The following is a 22,427-nucleotide window of genomic DNA, read 5'->3' on the forward strand; positions in this document are numbered from 1 at the left end:
TTATGGACTAAGACTTATTTTAATGGGACAAAGGAAGTGTATTTTATTAAATTTATGTTGGTAAGTGGAATAACATTTATTCTTCAATCCCCCTTTTATCTATTTCGCACCATTAGCGTTTCCATTAATTTTTCTCCGGGGCTAATGCATGCACAAATTAATTACTACTACAAGACATTAGCATCTTTATGAAGCAATGTAATAAAGGGCTGCTTATGCACACTATGCATATATATATACACACCTTTGCAAGCTTAAAATATAGAGAGCTCATAACTTCTTCACTTCATTTTCTCCCTCCTCTCTCTCTCTCACACACACACACAATGGAGAAGGTATTTGGGCTGAGCCACCTCTTCATGACGGTGTTCCTCCACTGCTTCGCAAACTTCATGGTGGCTCCGGCCATCACAGACGTCACCATGGCCGCGCTTTGCCCCGGAGAAGACGAATGCTCCTTGGCCATATATCTCACCGGAGCTCACCAAGTGGTACGTATCTTCGATATTATAATATTATTAATTTTTTTGACGAATGCATTCGTATAATTATTTGTTCAAACTAAACAAAATCAACCGTACGTATGTGAATTTCTTGAATTACTAATTTTATATAAAAGTAAATCACTGAATTTGATCCGGATTTTAATAAAGCTAAGCTGTCCTTTTCCACAAATGCTAACCCAACTAGACATTCTTTTTAAGTTGAAGCAACGTTTTCATATTGAATGAAAAAGGTTATTTGAGTATGTTTTCATTACATCTTATGTTTCACTATTATTAATATATAATTAGTAGCGAATAATAATGTATACGAGTATAAGTATAGCATAAGATTCGAAATATAAAATAAACAACCTTTGGAAGTGAAAGATAATATAGTTAGTAAGATATTAATTTTAATTTAGATTCTTTTTACCTTTTTAACACATGTCTTCGTTAGCCGGAAAATAAACGTGGACGATAATAATTTCCTTTTGTGTTCTTTCATTAGTAGAAGTTTGGGAAAACAAAGAAGCTTCGTAACAATATTATATTACCCTTTATCAACAATTAGTTAAATCAGTTAATGATAATGGTACAGAAAATGGTTAGAGTGTAAATATTAAATTGCCACTTTCTCATACTAGTGGAGTACAGTACTATTTAGATACATGAGTTTACTGACATGAGTCAAGATGGAAATGAAGATTTATTTTCATATTTATTAAAAATATAATAATAAAATTAGGATTTTTTTTTTGGTTAAAATAAATATAGAAATCTTGATTCCTCGGAAAAAGTATACCATATTGTTTCCTCTTATTGTTTTCAGTTTTCATATTTAATGAACTTTATAAAGTTCTTGTGTAGAAAAAGTGTATACATTTATTAAGTCTGAAATTACACTCCAACAACAAAGGAGTTAGTTGAAAGAAACGTTGCTTGGAGGTTTGGGATTTTAATCTTTAACATAGTGCCCTTTTGAAACTTTTAGGCTACGAGTCCTTTTTGTGGTAACTAAATGGCTAGCAAGATGTATGAAAATAGTATTATTTTATTGGTACAAATTATATGCATTGATATGGCACAATTAATATTTAAATTGGACAAATTTTGTTGGAGTATAAGATTTAGAGTAATTACATTACAAGTAGTTATGTAAAACGATATAAAAAATTCGTGGGTGTACGTTTTCTTTTCATTCAACTTTGCTTCATGAAATGGTTTACATTTGCTAACAATTAGTAGTGGATTTTGGAGTGAGAAACTAATAAAAAATTTACACACATACCTTGGATTGCAAGACACAAAAGGTGGAAACCCAGATTTATTACTTAATGTCCACTCAAATTCTGTCCTAGATTAAGAGCTCTATCTCTCTAATTCATCTTCTCTCCCCTAATCTCAAGTAACATGGTATAAAGCAAAAGCCCCCCACATGCAACACTTCAATTACTACATCATATCTTGTTAGTACTATTATTTTTATTTTATTTTTAAGTTAGAAAGCTTTCACCTTTCTTTATCTCATTAGTGCCCATTAATGAGGGACAGAGAAAGTATTATTCATCATTTTTAAATCTATAGACAGGATTGGATGCAGAAAATTGTTTTAATAGAAGCTATATATATTATAAACTTCAACATTTGTAAATCACACAATTATCAACGAGCCATATTGATTTTTTTAGTTTACTATGAGGAAAAAAGTTTTTATTTGCTCTTCTCAAATATGTTGAAATTTTATCCTTGAACTTAAGAATTAAAAAAAAACAGCTTATATATTAAAATTTCATAAACACTTTCTAACTCAACTCAACAAAAACCGTTAATTTCTCCATAGTGGGAAAGGTAGGTAGTGGAGTAGATAATGGGATAAATGAAATGAAAAGATAGAACAAGTCACCAACACACTATTTTGTTGTAATCCACTTGCATGGCAGCATGCATAGAGATATGCCCTAATTCCACTATTATATGATTGTTGAAATGGAAGATTATGTATTTGTGTGCATATATAGCACTAAAATTCCAGGTAAATTACTCCATGTGCTTAGTAGAAGTAGATATTTTTTTTTAATACTAGTATATTAGATACTTTATTGAATTGAAATAATAATGATATGTAATGTAAGTGGTGCAGGTAACTGGACTGGGATCACTCATGACAATGCCTTTGGTTGGGAATCTCTCCGACATTTATGGAAGAAAAGTGATGCTCACACTCCCCATTACTCTCTCCATTTTTCCTCTTTGTAAGCCATCTTCTCAATTACTACTAAATTTCTCCATCATACTAGTATTTTCTTTTTCAAAATATTCAACTGAAGTTGCTGCTATTTAATGGTAGTAGAGTAGTTAGTTTGTGTGAGATTGGGAATGGATTGATAGTGAATTAATTAGACAAGAGAGCAATAAAAACATTAAAGTACAAGTCTAAGTGTCGGTTTTCTTTTGAAGGAATATTAACTGTAAAGAAGAGAAAGTTAAAACTAGGAATTTACACATGATAGAAGTATATAAAAGTTTAATTAAGAAAAGAAGAAGGAATAAAGCACCCAACAAAGCAAAAAAAGTAAAGAAAATTGCAATAGTGCTTAAAGCTTTTCAACCCATTCATCTTTTGTACTAGGAAGTCTAGTGTTTATGGTGTTGCATCTGCATCACAACCTTTTTATTTTTATTTTACTTTTTCCTTACAATTTTCATCTGATTGTCACTTGTAACTACTTAATGGGCCTAGTTAATTAATTAAATCAAAACCCATAACCAGCAAGTCCAGTAACATAAGGTTCAAACACATACCAAATGATTTCAAATATTAAGCCCATCATCTTTTCGAATAACTTCCATTTTTTTTAACCCGGCCTTTAAATTTCTATTTATTTATCGATAAAAAAATGAAGCTATATGTTAACAAATGTGACATATGTGGACAGTGATTCTGGCGTATGGCAGGACAAGATATTACTTCTATGCTTATTATGCGCTGAAAACTCTGTTTTCAATGGCTACTGAAGGCAGTGTCCATTTTCTTGCTCTTGCTTATGTGGTAATATATCAAACCTCCTTCCTTCTCTTCATCACAATCTCTCCTACTTTCAAATTCATTTACATTCAATGCTGTCGTTGCAGGCCGATAACGTTTCAGAGAGCAGACGGGCTGCAGTTTTCGGCATCATGTCCGGCTTTGCTTCTTCCTCCTTCGTCCTTGGAAACTTATCCTCTCGATTTCTCTCCACTTCAGCTGTTTTCCAAGTAACATCTCCTTCCCTTCTTATTTTTTTGACCTTTTAGTGCGTTAATTCAACTCACGTTCTCGTACAATAGCATGCGAACCATACACTGAAAAACTAGACTCTTTTCATGCATAGGTGGCTGCTGCGATGTCCATCGTCGCATTGGTGTACATGAGAGTCTTTCTTAAGGAGTCCATCGCCAGCAACGTCGCTTCTTGCAAGAGCTCGGAAACCGAATGCCTTCTCGAGAAATCTCCCTCCAAAAAATGGAACCTTTTCAAGACTCTTCCATCTCTCAATGAATCCATTTCCTTGCTGAAGACTAGGTACCAACATTTCCAATTGGCTAAGACTGTTTTCTTTTCTTTTCTAAATATTCTTATCTTTGTTTGAATATTTGCAGCCCAACATTTTCCAAAGCAGCTGCAGTTGCATTCTTCATCACAGTTGCAGATGTTGGCCTCTTTTCTTCATTGACAGTAAGTTGCAAAGCAAATCTTCACACCTTTCCACTTAGCAATTTCTTAGATATATCAAAGAATAATGTGAGATCATTCCTATATTCATGCAGTACTTTTTGAAGGCTCAGTTCCACTTCAATAAAGATCAATTCGCCGATCTTATGATTATAGCCGGAATCGCAGGAGTAGTATCACAGGTAACAATATTTCCTATATTATTATCACTATTCAATACTAGTATAGATTGATCACTTACATTTGAATATATTTCAGCTCATCATCATGCCTGCACTAACTCCACTCATGGGAGAAGAAAAGATGCTCTCGGTTGGACTGTTTTTCGCCTGCGCTCATGTAAGAATAATAAACTGATATTGAAGAGTTACACGTTACTCATACTTGTCTAACTATGTTATACATCCGTTATACAGATTGTACTCTACAGTGTCGCGTGGGCACCTTGGGTACGTTCTTCACCTGCTCGTTTCTCCTTTATTACATTGTTTGGCAGTGCGATAACCTGCGTGTGTGGAATTATGCAGGTACCTTACGCTGCAGCAACGTTGTCACTTCTGACTAGCTTTGCTCTTCCATGTGTAAGTTTCTTGATTTGGTTATGAACTTTCTTGTTTTGTGAAAGTTCTTACAGTTGTAGTTTCGTTACAGCTACGTAGTATCGCTTCCAAACAAACTGGACCGAACGAACAGGTGACTGCCAAGGACTATTTTGATCTTATTTTAGGTGTGTAACAAAATACTAATATGTGTTGGTGTCTTGATCTATGTCAGGGGAAGGTCCAAGGCTGCATAACAGGGATCGGCTCCTTCGCCAACATCGTCTCGCCTCTTGCTTTCAGCCCTCTAACAGGTAACCACACAGAAACTATTGCTGAATACACAAAAATGACAAATAATTCTGAATCTAACATATTTTTCTTGTCGGCATTAGCTCTGTTTTTATCAGACAACGCGCCTTTCCACTTCCCGGGATTCAGCATTATGTGCGCCGGCTTAGTTTCTGTAAGCAACTCTCCTCAAAAATATTTGATAATGTACATCACTAAGGTCATAATACTTATAGTTTAATTTCTGTGTTTTTGGTAGATGATTGCGTTCGTGTATAGCACAACGATAAGGCCGCCCCCGACACCTTCCAAGAGCGATATTTGCAGCTCCAGCACCGCGGACCCTTTAGTTTGAGCCGCACGCGATTGTGTCTTGGTATTCATTAGTACTATCATGTTTATAGTGATCAGAATCTAGGCATGTTGAAGGAAATATAGAAAATAGAAATGTATGAAAATAGTTCTCATGAATGTATATGTTATCAAACATCATATGGGAAAATTTATTTTTTTGTGATCCTTTTTATTCATCTTTCTTTAAAGATTCATATGCATAGAGAATTTTAACCAATGAAAATATATTCTGATTTTATAACACCTTACATAGGTAAACCAACGATGATTAGACAAAAAAGCTAAATTAATTTGTGTATAAACAAGACCACACACGTATCCAAATATAAAGGCAGACCAGACACCAAACAAAAAACGACCAGCTTCTCCTGCGTAGAAAATTCCGGTCGGTGGGGGCGGAAACACGACAGAACCACCACCATTCTCCGCCACGGCGCAGTCAGAGAAAATGGGGGAAGAAACCCCTGGAAACGAGACAATCTACCTTCATGGCGACCTTGACTTGAAGATCATCGAAGCGCGGTGCCTTCCTAACATGGACCTCGTGGTGGAGCGCGTTCGCCGCTTCCTCACCGCGTTCAAGTCCGTCCAGAAGCCCCTGACCACCCACCGCCACCGTCGTCGCATCATACAGCACAGCAAGATCATCACCAGCGACCCCTACGTCACCGTTTGCCTTGCTGGCGCCCGCGTCGCTCGCACCCGTGTCATCTCCAACTCGCAGAACCCTGTCTGGAACGAGCATTTCAAGATCCCTCTGGCACACCCTGTCTCACAGGTAATTAATTCCCTTTTCCCAATTCTTGATCAAAACAGAAAATGTATCGAAACCCCTTCTTGTCCCGCATTGATAAGGTCTGTTAAGGGGTGAGTGGCACATTTCTAAAAAAAAAAAGAAGGAAGTAATTTCATGCAGATCGAGTTCGAGGTGAAGGACAACGACATGTTCGGCGCGGACAGGATCGGGGTATCGAAGGTGGAGGCGAGGCGTATTGCGTCGGGAGAGACCATCGACGAGTGGATCCCACTTATCGGGCCGCAGGGCCGGCCGTACAAGCCGGAGACGGCCGTGCGGCTGCAGATCACGTTCACGCCGTGCAGCTCGAACCCCGAGTACCAGCACGGCGTGACGGAGGATAACGGGCTGCGGGAGAGCTACTTCCCGCTGCGGCACGGGGGGAAGGTGACGCTGTATCAGGATGCGCACGTGCCGGACGGGATGCTCCCGGAGATCGAGGTGGAGGGTGGGCGGCAGTTCGAGCACGAAAAGTGCTGGGAGGACATATGCCACGCCATCATGGAGGCGCACCACATTGTGTACATTGTGGGGTGGTCGATATACCACAAGGTGAGGCTCGTGAGGGAGGCGTTGCGGCCGATCCCCCGCGGCGGCGAACTCACACTAGGGGAGCTCCTCAAGTATAAATCACAGGAAGGGGTGAGGGTGTTGCTCTTGGTTTGGGATGATAAGACTTCCCATAGCAAGTTCTTCATCAATACCGTATGTATTCATCAATCCTGCTCTTTTTATCTTTGAGATATCTGATCTAAACTGCTATCTTCCCTATCAAACTGCCCCTAACTGTCTTGTTTCTGATGTAGACAGGAGTAATGGAAACTCATGACGAAGAAACTCGCAAGTTTTTTAAGCACTCGTCTGTCACCTGCGTGCTCGCTCCTCGTTACGGAAGCAATAAGCTTAGCATTTTCAAACAACAGGTTGTGGGAACACTTTACACTCACCATCAGAAATGTGTGATTGTGGACACTCAACACCACGGAAACAACCGGAAAATCACTACATTCATCGGGGGTCTGGACCTCTGCGACGGCCGCTATGACACACCTGAGCACCGACTCTATCGTGATCTCAAAACCGTGTTCCAAGGCGACTATCATAATCCCACATTTGGTGTTAGCTCCCTCTCTCTCTCTCTCTTTTGACATTCTGTCTCAACCTATAGCTGCAGCAGTCTCACCAGTAGCCTGCATTTGTGTTTACATATTTGATAGCAAGGAACAAAGGGTCCAAGACAGCCGTGGCACGATCTACACTGCAAGATAGAAGGTCCCGCTGCTTACGACATTCTCACCAATTTTGAGCAGCGATGGAAGAAAGCCACTAAATGGAACGAGATCGGTCAGAAGCTCACGGGATTTTCACATTGGCACGATGCTTTGATCAAGATCGAAAAAATCTCGTGGATCAATAGTCCTTCCACGAATGTCCCAAACGATCATCCTTTGTTGTGGGTTTACGAGGAGAACGATCCTGATAACTGGCATGTTCAGGTAGCTACTCAACTTCAATCTCTTCTTTTTTGATTTGCCGAATTAAATTGTTTCTGATTTGAACAGATTTTCCGGTCCATAGATTCGGGATCACTCAAGGGATTTCCGAAGAGTGTGCATGCAGCAGAAAAGCAAGTAAATTCTGAATCTTGAACAAGTTTTGTTGTTTTCAGTCAGATTAATGTCTGAATGATGGGAGTTTGATTCTTCAGAATCTGGTTTGTGCTAAAAATGTGGTGATAGATAAAAGCATTCAAATGGCTTATATCCAAGTAATCAGATCTGCACAACACTTCATTTACATTGAGAATCAATATTTCCTTGGCTCATCTTATGCTTGGCCTGACTACAGACATGCAGGTAGGTATAACACAAAAATAGGAACATAAAAGTGAATGAATTTATGTATATTACTAATATATTTTTATTTATGGAAGGGGCTGACAATCTAATCCCAATGGAACTGGTATTGAAAATAGTAAGCAAAATAAGGGCCAAGGAGAAGTTCAGAGTTTATGTTGTTATTCCAATGTGGCCAGAGGGTGTGCCTAGTTCTTCTGCTGTTCAAGAAATCCTTTACTGGCAGGTAGATTTTATCCATTCGTTTCCTTCATCCACGAAAAATAGTAATAAATGTCACGAAATTTGATGGTGTAGGCGCAGACGATGCAAATGATGTATGAACTAATCGCTAAAGAAATCAAGTCAGCTAATCTCGAGAATGCGCATCCAACCGACTATCTCAATTTCTATTGTCTGGGTAACCGCGAAGAGTATCAGAAGAAATCATCGAATGGGAGTAGCCATTCCACTGCCTCGTCACATCATAATGTAGTAACCTCTGAAATTCTTCTTGCCATAGATGTGGAATGATAGGATTGAAATTAACAGAAATGTTGGGTGCAGGAAGCAAGCACGAGCACGGGGAAGGTAAGATCAGGTCGGTTTATGATATACGTGCATGCCAAGGGAATGATAGTGGACGATGAATATGTTATAATCGGCTCAGCCAACATCAACCAACGCTCTATGGCCGGTTCCAGAGACACAGAGATCGCCATGGGAGCGTACCAACCCCATCACACCTGGGCCAAGAAACAGTACCATCCACGCGGGCAGGTCTCACGCACCTCTCTCTCTCTCTCTCTCTCTCTCTCTCTCTCTCTCTCCACATCCTCCACTACATTATGTCTATGTCTGTGTATGTATGTACTAAGCACAAGCAAATGGGTAGGTGTATGGGTACAGAATGTCACTGTGGGCGGAGCATTTGGGGCAGATCCATCCTTGCTTCAAGGATCCCAACGAGTTGGAGTGTGTCAACTATGTTAACGCCGCTGCACAAGAAAACTGGAAGAGATTCACAGCTGACAAGTTCACGGCGTTGCAAGGACATCTCCTCAAATATCCAGTGGAGATCGATGCTGATGGGAAGGTCAATTCTCTGCCGGGATTCGAATCCTTTCCCGACGTTGGTGGTAAGGTATTAGGGGCTCCAACTAATCTGCCTGATGCTTTGACTACCTAGCCTAGCTACCATCTTCTTACATTTTTGTTTATTTCTCTCTAATTTTGTAAAGTTAGCAATATCAAGTTTTTTTCCAAGATGATCTGAAGAAACAGAAACTAAAAGCAAAAAGGTCCTAAAAAGGATGTTTATTCATCACAACAACAACACACACTAGTTCCATCAAATCAAAACAAAAGACACAAATACATCTCACTTATTTCAGACTACCTTCCCATCCCCGGCTTCACTGCTAGCGCCGTTTATGTATAAGATAGGATGCGACACATTTTATAACAGAAGAACTAGAGTACCGGTGGATGGAGCTCAAGCACCTTCTTCCAAGATGGCCTGCTACTAATATCATCCCACCATCTGCTCACATTCTTCCTGTCCCGAATCAAGTAGTCTTTTTTGAGAGTGGTCACCAAGTAGTTACTGATGGGGATGTGGCTGAGGTCCGCCAGGCTAAAGGTGTCGCTCGCCAAGTATTTGCTCACCGACAGCCTCTCTTCATACACATCCAAAGTCTTTGCAAGTTTCTCCTCGTCTTCTTGGATGCGTTTTGGATCAGATGCAACACCAGTTTTCGGGTTAAACAAGAGTTGAACTACAAGGTCGTACAGCGGTGGCTGGAAGTTGTGCGCCTCGACATCTAGCCACTGCTCTATTAGGCCTCTTTCTTCTATTGTTTTACCTAATAGCTCACTACCTTGAGACCTATATTTCTCAGCATAGTACCTGATGATAGCCCTTGATTCTGCACACAACTTTGGTATCATTGAACTTTAAATTAATTCAATTTAGCCAAGAACTACACATGATCAATAAGTATGAATCATGACCACCCCCATTCTACTCAAGGTCAAGACTTTAGATTAAATTAATTTCTAATTTCAAAATCCCCTCAAAATAAATTCTAGTTTCTAAAATTAGAATAACATCAAAATGAGTGGAAAATGAGTATTACTTACCATATAATATGTAGTCTCCATCCTCAATAACAGGAAGAACTCCAAAAGGCTGCAAGATTTAAAATTAAAAAAAAAATTAAGTTCTCCAAAATTCCATCTAATTACAGAAGAGGGAGAAACCTGCAGCTTGAGATACTGAGGAGACAAGTGCTCCCCTTTGAAGACGTCAACATCGACAGTCTCGTAATCGATCTCTTTCTCGATCAAACAAAGGATTACTCTCTTCGGAGAAGCGTAGTCTGGTCCGTACACCTTCACCACCATTTTTACCCCTTTCTTTTTATTGCTCTCTTTGTGGTGAAAACAATGGAGAGAGTCGATGGGATTTTATAGAGGTTTCACTCGAGTGTTCACCGCCACACTTCAGACAGAGCAAAAAAACAAATTTCCCTCTTAATCGACAGCCAAATTCAAAATGCATTTGATCTCATCGGTGGATAATATGGATTTTAGGGCATCCGCGATGGTGCGGACGATACGACGTCCACGCGCGATACATCGTCTGCGGACGATGCGCGGAGGATACCCCATCGTCAGTCGCATCTTCCACCACTGTGGACGATGGGTCGCACAATCCTCACGCGTTTTTTTTTTTTTGAATTTTTTCGAAATTTTTTTCTTATTTAAACACTATAATTCTCTACCATTTCACACACTTCAATTTCACATCTCTCCAATTTCTCTTCAATTATTCTCTCTCATCGTCTCAAAAATTAATCCCGACGACTACGATTTGAGTACATCAGATGGCTGCAGATGGGCCTTGACTCGAGTCTTGTTCGATGCCGTTAATGAAACCAAGGCGTAATGCTTGGCACAAATGCAGCGGGAGCAGGCGGCGGCGGCGGTGGCGCGGGTCCCTCGCCCGATACGACGTCGGACGCATGTCCCCCGCGAGTATGACGTAGCGCACGAATGTCTGTTCACATATTATTTTGCCGAGAATCCAAGGTGGGGCCCGAATGTTTTTCACCGACCTTTTAGAATGAGCCGAGATCTTTTTCTCCGCATTGTGCACACGTTGGAGGGACGTGATGAGTACTTCCAGTATCGGGAAGACGGGATCGGCAAACCCGGACTTACGCCGTTGCAGAAGTGCACGGTTGCGATCCGCCAGTTGGCCTACGACACAACAGCGGATATGTTCGACGAGTACCTTCACGTCGGGGATACAACTGGCCGCGAATGTCTCAAGAAATTTTGTAAGTTAGTTGTGGAGGCTTTTAGCGACACATATTTGCGACGCTCGACTGCTGATGATTGCCAGAGCCTGATGCGGATGCACGAGACGGTGCACGGCTTCCCTGGGATGCTAGGGAGCATCGACTGTATGCACTGGCAGTGGTAGAACTTCCCGACGACATGGAGAGGCCAATTTACTAGCGGCTACAAGGGCAGCCACCCGACGATGATCCTAGAAGCCGTCGCTGACCACCGCCTCTGGATCTGGCATGCCTACTTTGGTGTAGCCGGGTCGAACAACGACATCAACGTCCTCAACTCGTCCACCCTATTCGCCGATCACATCATATGAGGTACTACTTGGCCGATGGCATATACCCAAGGTGGTCTGTGTTTTTAAAGATGATCAGTTGTCCAATTGGTGAGAGGAGAGTCTTGTTTGCGGCAAAGCAGGAGTCCACGCGGAAGGATGTGGACCGGGCTTTTAGGGTGCTCCAATCGCGGTGGGCAATCGTGAAAGGTCCGACACGTTTCTGGTACAAGGAAGTCATCGTCGACGTCATGTATGCGTGCATCATCATGCATAACATGATAGTCGAACAAGAAAGTGGACATGTCACCGATTGGGTGGATGATGAAGCTGGATCTAGCTCCTGCACGGCGACCTCGCCTGTCACTCGAGGATTACCGATGGGCTTCGGTGCGGTTCTACAGCGATAGGCCTCAAAACGCAACCAACAAGACCATACTCAGCTCATGACCGATATGATTGAAGAAGTTTGGAACCGCAACCGCCGCCGTTGAGAAATTATAGTTTTTTTTTTATTTCGTATTGTGATGTTTGAATTTTAATGAAATGAAATTGTTTTTCCAAATTTTGAAGTATTTAAATATTCAAATAATAGATAAAATGTTTAGGGCATCGCTTAGGGCGGGCTATAATCCGCCCCACTGCAGGTGAAATGGGAGGAGGATAAAATGCAATGCTAACGTGGCGGTGCATAGGGCGTCGCTTAGGGCGTCCCACTTTGGATGCCCTTAATATAAAATTGTAAAATATGAAAGAGATATACTCCCTCTGTTTCATAGTAATAGAGGCGTTTCTTTTCGGCACGCAGATTAAGAAAAATTGTGTTAGGTGAGTTAAGTAAAGGGAGAGTAAAGTGGAAAATGAAAAAGGTAGGGAGATGAAGAGATAATAAAGTAAGAGAAAGTAAAGTAGGTGTGGAAAAATGTGTTGACTTTTACTAAAAAAGGAAATGACTCTATTACTATAGAACGTACCAAAATAATAAAATGATTCTATTACTATGGAACAGAAGGATTATATAAAATGGATAAAGCTAGAGAGTTAAAGTGGGAGAAAGAAAGAGATAATGTTAATAAAATATAATAGATAAAGATAAAATATAAATTCTATATAAATATAAATTGGGAGTAACTTTTTCTGTTTTTAGCATATGGTAACTAATTTTAGGGGACAAAAGAAAAATGGAAATATGAAAAAGTATATACTAATTAATTTTTAATGGAATGATGAATATAAAAATAGAGTAAATTATACAAATGGTTTCTGAACTATGAATTCATTTCATCAGCAGTATCTTGACTTTAAAAATATTACCCATGATCCTAGAATTTTGCTATAATCACCTCGGAGGCACTTTCACTATTAAAGTATTTTCTTTCTCTTTCTCAGTATTGAGTTTGATATTTTCTTATTCGAGTGTCTGAAAAGAGGGAGATGATCAATTACTAACTAATTAGCTCCAAAATTAAGACTAATTTTTAAACATTAGATTATGAGATCTAGTAGATGATATAATGGCAAGTGTATTATTTAAAATTTAAATAATTATTAAATAAAATTAAAGTGTATGAATATCAATCCCCTCTTATTAAAATTATCCTAAAGGTAATTAGCTTTCAATTTAAATTATTTTTTGGACAAAAAATATATCAAATTAAAGGTAATTTTATAAGGATTCTAACGAGATGTCAACATGCATGTTATAACACTTGTCATAATTTTAATTGTTTAAATATCTTGTATTGATCGAAATACCCAATTCATGAATATATCTAAATGTTTGCTATATATATATATATATATATTTCGTAAGTGCAGCTTAGCCACACGTTTATTACTTTAGCATGATATATTTAAGTGGGTTAGACCGACGTCTTAGTTGGTAAAAATAGAGGAGATGCATTGTAATATTACAGAAGGCGAGAGATAAACTCAAGTGATTATACGAAGAGAAAGAGTTGAGAGTTTAGGCGATTTTAGCTTAGGAAAGAGGAATGAGAAAAGAAAAAGAAAGGCAACGGACAGAAGGGAATATCAAATTCTAGGAATAAATTCATAGTTGGAGCTTGGACATATGGTGGTGAATAAAGAGACGGAATTAGGAGTTTGGTTTGATTCTTGTCTTAAACAGGTGTGTATAAATCACACTTTTAATTTTACATGCTTTATATGATTAATTGTTATGTTTTGATTTGAAGTGAATATTTGGATTATATGATATGAATTTGATATAGTTGTGTTATTTGATATTGATGGTGTAAATGGGGTGGATATGTGATTTGTGCAATGTATATGTTTATCTATTATATTGGTATTATTTAATGGAATATGATACGAATATGTGATTGGTGCAATAGATATGTTTTGCATATGGTATTGGAATTACATGAATCATTTGGTTAAAGATGATCTGTGATAGTCTTGTCCTGGATTTGAAATCACAGTGGACATATTGGGACCTTCGGGTCAATCATATTGGGACCTTCGGGTCAAATCATATTGGGACATACGGGTCAATTCACAGTGGGATCTACGGGTCAAATCATAATGGGACCTTCGGGTCAAATCATAGTGGTATATTGGAAATTCCGGGCAGATACAAGGCTTGAACTGTCACAGAATAATAAACTGAACAGAGTGGCATATGCATATTTATATGGAATCAATTTAATATTTTTTTATTATTATTTTATATATTGGTTAAATAATATGTTTGATTGTTGGGTTGTGGAATTAAAGGTAAGGTTTATATGCACTGAGTTGTGGCTCATATAAACCACTAATATTTTTCAGGAATAAGATATCAGTGAAATTATTCGTTGACGTGAGTCATAGGAACTCCACATGTTATCAGGGTCGGCGGCTGACGCATTTTGGCAACCTTCTCCTCCTCATCATTTTTGCATATAGATAAATGTACAGTATATAGAGTGGTGAGAGGGTCCCACTGCAGTTTAGAATGGTTTGAAATATGAAATTGATAAATGTTGTTTTTTTTTAAAAATTATATAATATGTGTGTTTATTTACTCGGCATGTGGGTTCTTTATTTTAAATTTTTGAATTTATTTTTAGTAAGTGCATAAGTGATAGCTCGTATTTTGCACTATTTTAAGGCCATTTTGTGGTTCGGTTTTAATGTCAAAGTTGCATTACATGTCCATTATTTGCATATTTTATCTATTTTGACATGTTTTGTGAGAAATGTGCATATTTGAGCCTAAAAAGGGAGTTAAAACACGAAGTAGGAAATCGGGAGAGCTTCAGGTGGTGTCCGGCGACCGCCGGTGCTTAGCGGAGACAAAGACACGCCCGGCGACCGCCGGGAAATGCGCGGCGACCGCCACAAAGAGTCAGAAGCTTCTGGACTACGCGCGGCAACCGCCGGCCAAGGTGCGGCGGCCCACCACAAAAAATGCGGCACACGACAGCTATCTACAAACTCAATTTTCCAGAGATCCTGATATCCGATCAGGTAGTTATACACACCATTCTCTTCGTCTTGAAAAGAGCTTCAAGTTGGTACCAAGATCACCTCAATCGGAGTTATGTGGAGAGAGTTATGGCCGTTCTACCAAAGTCACGCAAAGCTGCCAGCTGCAGTCTAGGCGGAAATTCAAAGAAGGAAAGCATATATTACCTTGTGAAGCAAAATCTTTTCCTTCTACTATGGGGAACGAAAATTACATCTTTCCTAATGCTTGGAGGAAACTTACTACCAAATTTAAATCCTTCTCAAGCCTATATATACCCATAACCTCATTCATAGAATTCAACCATTCCATAGCCCCCAAAAGGGGAGCCTTCATGGCTCCCCCTCCATGCTCCAACCCTAATTCTTTCATCCATCATTCCATCACCATTCTTGGAGATTGAAGTAAGGCAAGAGGATCATGGAGACTTCAAGATTCATCCTTGGATTTTGTTTGTTTATTTCATGTCTCGTACTTTAATTATTGTTTTAGTTCATCTGTCTATGGATTGCTAAACAATAGAATTTTGAGTTTTGATAGTAATTGACTTTTATGTAGTTCTTTTTATGTTTAATGTTCAGAACTCGTTTCCACTTGATTTTTCTTGAACCTTTGTTCGACTAATTGGTCGCTACCTTGATTATTGTCAATCTTTGATCGGTGATAGCTTTGATTGGTTTATCTTATATGTTCATACAATAATTGTGACATGAGTATTGATGCATGATAGGGAGAGATTGTGGTAAAACTTGAGTCGGATGAACGTAGAACTAATTAAAATAACTAAAGAGTTAGTGAAATCATTATCCTTGAAATTCCTCTATTCGCCTAATTCTCTATCTTCTTGCTTTTATTGTTTTACGTTATCTCTATTTTTATATGTTTCAAACTCAAATCTATGTTACTCTAAATAGTATTTGACGCTTAGTACATGATAGCCAGTTGCAATTATATTCCCCGTGTTCGATATCACGGTACTGACCTTTAGCTATACTAGATCTACCATATATACTTGCAAGTATTTTTAGTGCTAATAAATAGTGCATCAATAAGTCATAAGAGTTGGGGTGTGATAATCTCATCCACTCATTTTAAAATCCAAGGGTGGAGATTTAGTCTTGATTTTGGATTATGATGCTATAAGCAATAGAAGATGACCCCTCTGAAATGATATTCTTCACTATACTTTATGCCAAATCCTCTTTTGCTTTCTTTTTCTTAAACTTTTAGAAAGTAAAAAAAAATATATATATAATAATAATAATAATAATAATAATAATAATAATAATAGTATGATATTATTGAATATATTAATTATCAAAGTATTTTGTTGCTAAATTTAATTTTTATTATGATTTGATTTTTTAATATTAAAAATCATAAATTTAATTATTTAAATAACTTTTAACTAAACAAGATTGTTAAAAATAAAATATAGTACTATATACTAGACCTTAATTATAAATAATTTATAGTATAAAAATAATAAAGAATGTAAAAAATATCCAATAAAGAAAAAGAATGATTCAAAAATAAATTTATACAAATATGAGAAGTCGTGCAATGTTCGATTGATAATTAAATCATCGAAAAAAGTACAAATAAATTGAAAGAGTCATTTTGATAATTAAATTGATAGTTTATATTAAAAAAATTAGAGTGAACTACATAAAAGGGCCCTAACTTTTTGGCTTGTTGCACCGGAGACCCCAAAAAATCTCATCACATGTATCTAACAAAATACATAATCACAAACCTTGTGTTTTTTACCAATTTTCTGATGAAAATGCCCAAATGGGTTGAAGGGCAATTTAGTCTCATTATCCCCCAAACCTAAATAACCCTGTACACTACTCTGTCAGTACTACATTATCTATAAGTGATTTGTCAAGTCACAGAAGATTTTGTTCCCACTTTTCTATGATGAGTACCTGCAACTATAAAATAACTAATACTCAATAAATTATTTAATAAATTATATCACAAATCACACAAAATGAATAATTAATACTAATAATTTATATAAAATAAACTAAATATCAACTAACTTTTTGAACTAATTATTTGATAAAACTATGCATCATTACATTTATAAATATAATAATTAATGAGCCTATACCATTAATTTTTATATAGTTTAATTAGCCCATACCATTAAATATTTAGCCCATGTCATTAAATATATTTTAAACCTAATTTACTCTTTCTCTCCCAGCCCGCCGTATCTTCTTCTTCCCCTTCTCTCCCCTTCTCTGATTTTTCGTTCTCTGGTCTGCATCTCAAATTTCCTCCACAACTTCTTCAACCATCTACAACTCTCCAAAATCACTACTTACATTCGAAAATACAAAGGATAAGGGGGCCAATTGCAATTTCCAGGAACTTCAAAAAGTGAAATGTTGTTGCCGTAACACTGTTCCAAAAACGCAAAAAAGGACGATTTGGGATGCGTTTTGGAGTATGATTGGAGGTGTTTTCCACTGGAAATTTCCGTTTTTCAGCATTGTTAGAGATGCCTTAGCCAGCAGATCGAAGTAATCTCGGGCAAACATATCATGATTGATGGTGTCAGCAGCCTCGGAAATTCTATCAAGAGTCGAGTTGGATGGGAGCAGCGAAGCACTCGCAACATAATTCCTCATAGTCGCTTTACTCTCCATAGAAAGAGGAAGAGAAGAGTCGGGTGGGGGCAGCGAAGCACTAGTAGTAGAGTTCTCCATAACCGCCTTACTCTCCACTTGAAAGAGGTAGAAATTGAATGAAGAGTGAAAACCTTGAAAATGGAGTGATGTAGTGGAGTGAAATGAGAGAGAGAAAAGAGTGAAAGTGAATTAGAGGGAAGAGAAAGAGAAGTCTTTTAATGTTTAAGTATAAAATAACAATCCAAGTGAATTGGAGGAAAGAGAAAGAGAAGACATGATATTTTGGGTCATATCATTAGTAGGTGTCAGCCACAGTGCATGTTACAGAGGCTGCGTCAGAGCATGCTGGAGCAATTAGACGAGAATGCCCTTTAAGGGCCTAAGGGTGTTATCGTCCGAAAATACGTGGTTTGTGATTGTATGTTTTGTTAGATCCCTGTGGTGAGACTTTTTTTTTAGGGGTCTCCGGTGCAACAAGCCGAAAAGTTATGGCCCTTTTATGCAGTTCACTCAAAAAATTATTGAACAGTATTCAAAATTTTAAATTTAACTACAAGTCATTTTCATAATTAAATTTATAATTTTAATTTTTATAATTAATATATTTAATAATATCATACTAGTATTTTATTATTTTTAATTTTGTACTTTCTAAAAATTTAAGAGAAAGATAGTAAAAGAGGATTTGATATAAAATAATTACAAAAGTGAAGTGGAAAAATTAAATATCATTTCAGGCACTCAAATTATAAAATAAATCTCAAACCTAATACTAAAGATAGATAGAGAAAATATCATACCCAGTAAAATATTCTATTTTTATGAATGGATAAAATTGTCCTCCAACTATAAAATTGCTTTGGATCAATGACGGACCCAGGTGGGGTCGAGTGGGGTCGACCGACCCCACCGTCGTCCGCCGAGAGCTGCCGGAAACTCCATTGATGGACCTCCGAGATCCGGGCAACTCCACCTTCGACCCCACGGATCTCCGCCGTAAATCTTCATCCTTTGCGGGAAATGAAAAGGATAGAGAATAACAGTGAAAGATTAGACGAGAGAGATGGAGATGAAAAGTGAGGGGTCGCCGACTTGCCGCCTGTGGAAAGAATCAATGGAGAAGAAGATCTAATTTTTACGTTTGTATGAAATGGGCTTGGGCCTACCACTGAGAAGAGTTCAAATAAGTAGTAGTAATAGATTAATTAAGAGTAATTATAATTATAATTATAATTATAATGTTCATTTGATAATTTTATTATATGCATTATTAAATTTTTATGTAAAATTATTGATAAAACATCAATAAGATTAGTTTTAAAATAGTTAAATTGAACTTCAATAACATATTTTAAGTTAGAAAATAAACTATTTAAATTATGGAGTAAATATTTTTTTAAAATAATTATTTAAATATTATATTTATTATTATTTTTTATTATATTCGACCCCACGAGTTTTAATTCCTGGGTCCGTCATTGCTTTGGATGATATATATTTTCGCTCAAAAATCACCATGAAGAGTTAAAAAGTACCTCCGGCGTGATTATAGCAAAATTCAGCGATCATGGATGATATTTTAAAATCCAAAAATTGTTTGGTGAAATAAACTCATAATCCAGAAACTATTCACGCAGTTCCTCGTAAAAATATAAGACTATTCGTTTTTGACATACCATTATATACTGATTAGTAATCCACCAAAGTTTGCAAATAGGACGAAGCCCAAAAGCAAATCAATTAATTTGTAACAAGTAAGCGAAGCCCAATTATGGTTCGTGTAACAACAGACCGACACCCGGCCGGATGCATCAAACCACATGTTGTAAAGAACTAAGTGATATTGTTTCCAAAACCATTCTTACTATCAACTTTAATTTCAAAAACTATTGAAATCCAATTTCCGTTATTCGAAATCCAATTGCAAAGTTCAATTCTCGATTTTTGCTTCCAATCCGATTTAACTTTCGAAATTACGTAACAATCATGCTCTGCTCAAACCTATTTTCGAAGAATTGAAGTCTATTCAATTCCTATATCCCAATAAAAAAATGTGATTATAAACTAAATCCACAGTTCAATAAGATGCAAACTTATTTAAAAATCATTGTTAAGAATTTCTACCATTAATTAGTACTCCCTCCTTCAGCCATTAATCATCTTAATTTATCATTTTCGTTCGCCTGCTAATAACGGTCTCATTTTCTTTTTACTAGTTTTAGTATGAACCCTAACATTCCACTAATTTTGTCTCACTCGCACTTTATTATAAGAGTGTTATATAAAAGTATGACTCAACGTCAGAGAATTTTATTGGCGGGCAAAGTGAGTAATATGCAACAAAAATTACTGACATGACATGAATAAGATCTAGATTAATAATTAATACACCTTGATCATTTAATACATCAGTTAGATAACTAACTTATTAGGGAGTATTAGGGAGTATTCTCTCTAATTATATTGTATATTTAGCAATATCAAGTTTTTTTCCAACATGATCTGAAGAAACAGAAACTAAAACCAAAAAGGACCTAAAAAGGATATTTATTCATCACAACAACATTGCAACACTGGCACAAGACAACACACACTAGTTCTTCCATCAATCAAGAAAAAGACACAAATACAACTCACTTATTTCAGACTACCTTCCCATCCCCGGCTTCACTGCTAGCGCCGTTTATGTATAAGATAGGATGCGACACATTTTATAACAGAAGAACTAGAGTACCGGTGGATGGAGCTCAAGCACCTTCTTCCAAGATGGCCTGCTGCTAATATCATCCCACCATCTGCTGACATTCTTCCTGTCCCTAATCAAGTACTCTTTTTTGAGAGTGGTCACCAAGTAGTTACCAAAGGGGATGTGGCTGAGGTCCGCCAGGCTAAAGGTGTCGCTCGCCAAGTATTTGCTCACCGACAGCCTCTCTTCATACACATCCAAAGTCTTTGCAAGTTTCTCCTCGTCTTCTTGTATGCGTTTTGGATCAGATGCAACGCCAGTTTTCGGGTTAATCAAGAGTTGAACTACGAGGTCATAGAGCGGTGGCTGGAAGTTGTGCGCCTCAACATCTAACCACTGCTCTATTAGGCCCCTTTCTTCTATTGTTTTACCTAATAGCTCACTACCTTGAGACCTATATTTCTCTGCATAGTACCTGATGATAGCCCTTGATTCTGCACACAACTTTGGTATCATTTCACTTTAAATTGATTCAATTTAGCCAAGAACTACACATGATCACAAGAATCAATACTTAGGTATGAGTCATGACCACCCCCAAATTACTCAAGGTCAAGACTTTGGATTGAATTCATTTCTAATTTCAAAATCCCCTCAAAAGAAATTCTAATTTCTAAAATAAGGATAACATCAATATGAATATTTATATATATACACACACATATGTGAAGTAGAAGAGCGCAAGCAAATGAGTGGAAAATGAGTATTACTCACCATATAATATGTAGTCTCCATCCTCAATTACAGGGAGAACTCCAAAAGGCTGCAAGATTTAAAATTTAAAAAAAATTAAGTTATCCAAAATTCCATCTAATTACAGAAGAGGGAGAAACCTGCAGCTTGAGATACTGAGGAGACAAGTGCTCCCCTTTGAAGAGGTCAACGTCGACAGTCTCGTAATCGATCTCTTTCTCGATCAAACAAAGGATTACTCTCTTCGGAGAAGCGTAGTCTGGTCCGTACACCTTCACCACCATTTTTGCTCCTTTCGTTTTTTTGCTATTTTGGTTGTGAATCAAATAGAGAGGTGTCGATGGGATTTTATAGAGGTTTGACTCGAGGATTTAATTAATAAATTAAAAGGAAAACAATAGAGCTCCGTCCCCGATTAATAGTCAAACTTTTCTATTTCGGTTCATTTCCAATTAATAGTCACACTTCATTTTTACTATAAATAGTAAGTAAGTCTCTCATTCCATTAACTCAATTCACTCACATTTTATTATAAAACTAATATAAAAAAATGGATCTCACATTGCACTAACTTTTTCAACCAACTTTTCTTTACATTTTTTAAAATTCGTGTCCGGTCAAATTGTGACTCTTAATCGGGGACGAAGGGAGTATTTAATATACTAAAAGAGAAAAATAAAAGAAAATTGAATCAAAAAGTTTATTACTACAACAGAAAGTTTAAAATTGTTTTTCTGAGTCCAGTTTCAAGCCATGATTATGAAATAAAAATTATTTGTCTAGTCTCAAAAATCTGATAATAAATCGAGGCTCAACATCCTTTTTCAATTTTTACAAGGATTTTAATAAAATAGAGTAGTAGTAGTAATTTGTGAATGAAATAAAAATTTCACATTAGTGTAGTATTAATTTCATGTTATGATTGTGAGTTTTTGAATTAAATTGTGATACCAAAGAACACATCATTTGACGGTGTGGAATGGAGTTTTCCTATTTAAAGTTAATTGTCATAATTGTTGTGTTGTGATAATTGTAATTGCTCACTACCACATATCAAATTGGACAATTCCTATTTAGTTGACATATTTGACTAATTGTCATAATTGTTGTGATGTTTGTAATCGTTCACCACCACACTGCATAAGTGCATATGATTATCAGATAGAGCAAAAAAACAAATTCCCCTCTTAATCGACGGAGTCAAAATAAGTTAGCGAAAGATAATTAT

General features: G+C 37.2%; 4 protein-coding genes across 6 annotated transcripts; 2 read left to right on the forward strand and 2 right to left on the reverse strand.

Moving 5' to 3' along the window:
* Positions 1-251: 251 nt before the first annotated feature.
* On the forward strand, positions 252-5,546 carry LOC125205625 (Major facilitator superfamily protein). Of its 2 annotated transcripts, none has more exons than XM_048104672.2 (14): positions 252-491; positions 2,626-2,737; positions 3,422-3,534; positions 3,618-3,740; positions 3,857-4,047; positions 4,125-4,200; positions 4,293-4,379; positions 4,456-4,536; positions 4,614-4,646; positions 4,725-4,778; positions 4,849-4,890; positions 4,972-5,050; positions 5,132-5,202; positions 5,287-5,546. In XM_048104672.2, exons 1-14 carry the CDS (start codon positions 327-329, stop codon positions 5,380-5,382), a joined length of 1,323 nt encoding a protein of 440 aa, XP_047960629.1. In that variant the 5' UTR covers positions 252-326; the 3' UTR covers positions 5,383-5,546. The 2 variants fall into 2 exon arrangements, with proteins under 2 accessions (XP_047960629.1, XP_088916890.1); XM_089060764.1 differs by having other exon boundaries at positions 2,626-2,694.
* Positions 5,547-5,733: 187 nt separating this feature from the next.
* LOC125205624 (phospholipase D delta-like) lies at positions 5,734-9,653 on the forward strand. The gene is made up of 10 exons (XM_048104671.2): positions 5,734-6,159; positions 6,298-6,882; positions 6,984-7,295; positions 7,395-7,673; positions 7,740-7,808; positions 7,886-8,033; positions 8,111-8,259; positions 8,331-8,504; positions 8,580-8,792; positions 8,908-9,653. The coding sequence occupies exons 1-10, from the start codon at positions 5,830-5,832 to the stop codon at positions 9,199-9,201; spliced, it is 2,553 nt and encodes an 850-aa protein (XP_047960628.2). The 5' UTR covers positions 5,734-5,829; the 3' UTR covers positions 9,202-9,653.
* LOC125205626 (glutathione S-transferase F9-like) lies at positions 9,301-10,543 on the reverse strand. 2 transcript variants are annotated; one of them, XM_048104673.2, is made up of 3 exons: positions 10,275-10,543; positions 10,155-10,203; positions 9,301-9,940 (listed from the first exon to the last, which is right to left on the reverse strand). In XM_048104673.2, the coding sequence occupies exons 1-3, from the start codon at positions 10,416-10,418 to the stop codon at positions 9,486-9,488; spliced, it is 648 nt and encodes a 215-aa protein (XP_047960630.1). In that variant the 5' UTR covers positions 10,419-10,543; the 3' UTR covers positions 9,301-9,485. The 2 variants fall into 2 exon arrangements, with proteins under 2 accessions (XP_047960630.1, XP_047960631.1); XM_048104674.2 differs by having other exon boundaries at positions 9,301-9,950; positions 10,275-10,463.
* Positions 10,544-20,290: 9,747 nt separating this feature from the next.
* LOC125203293 (glutathione S-transferase F9-like) lies at positions 20,291-21,526 on the reverse strand. The gene is made up of 3 exons (XM_089060374.1): positions 21,340-21,526; positions 21,221-21,269; positions 20,291-20,940 (listed from the first exon to the last, which is right to left on the reverse strand). The coding sequence occupies exons 1-3, from the start codon at positions 21,481-21,483 to the stop codon at positions 20,486-20,488; spliced, it is 648 nt and encodes a 215-aa protein (XP_088916500.1). The 5' UTR covers positions 21,484-21,526; the 3' UTR covers positions 20,291-20,485.
* Positions 21,527-22,427: the final 901 nt, after the last annotated feature.

This window comes from Salvia hispanica, chromosome 6 (assembly GCF_029641045.1).
Source record: "Salvia hispanica isolate PSC_SH4W2 chromosome 6, Shi_PSC_v1, whole genome shotgun sequence".
Classification (NCBI taxonomy): domain Eukaryota; kingdom Viridiplantae; phylum Streptophyta; class Magnoliopsida; order Lamiales; family Lamiaceae; genus Salvia; species Salvia hispanica.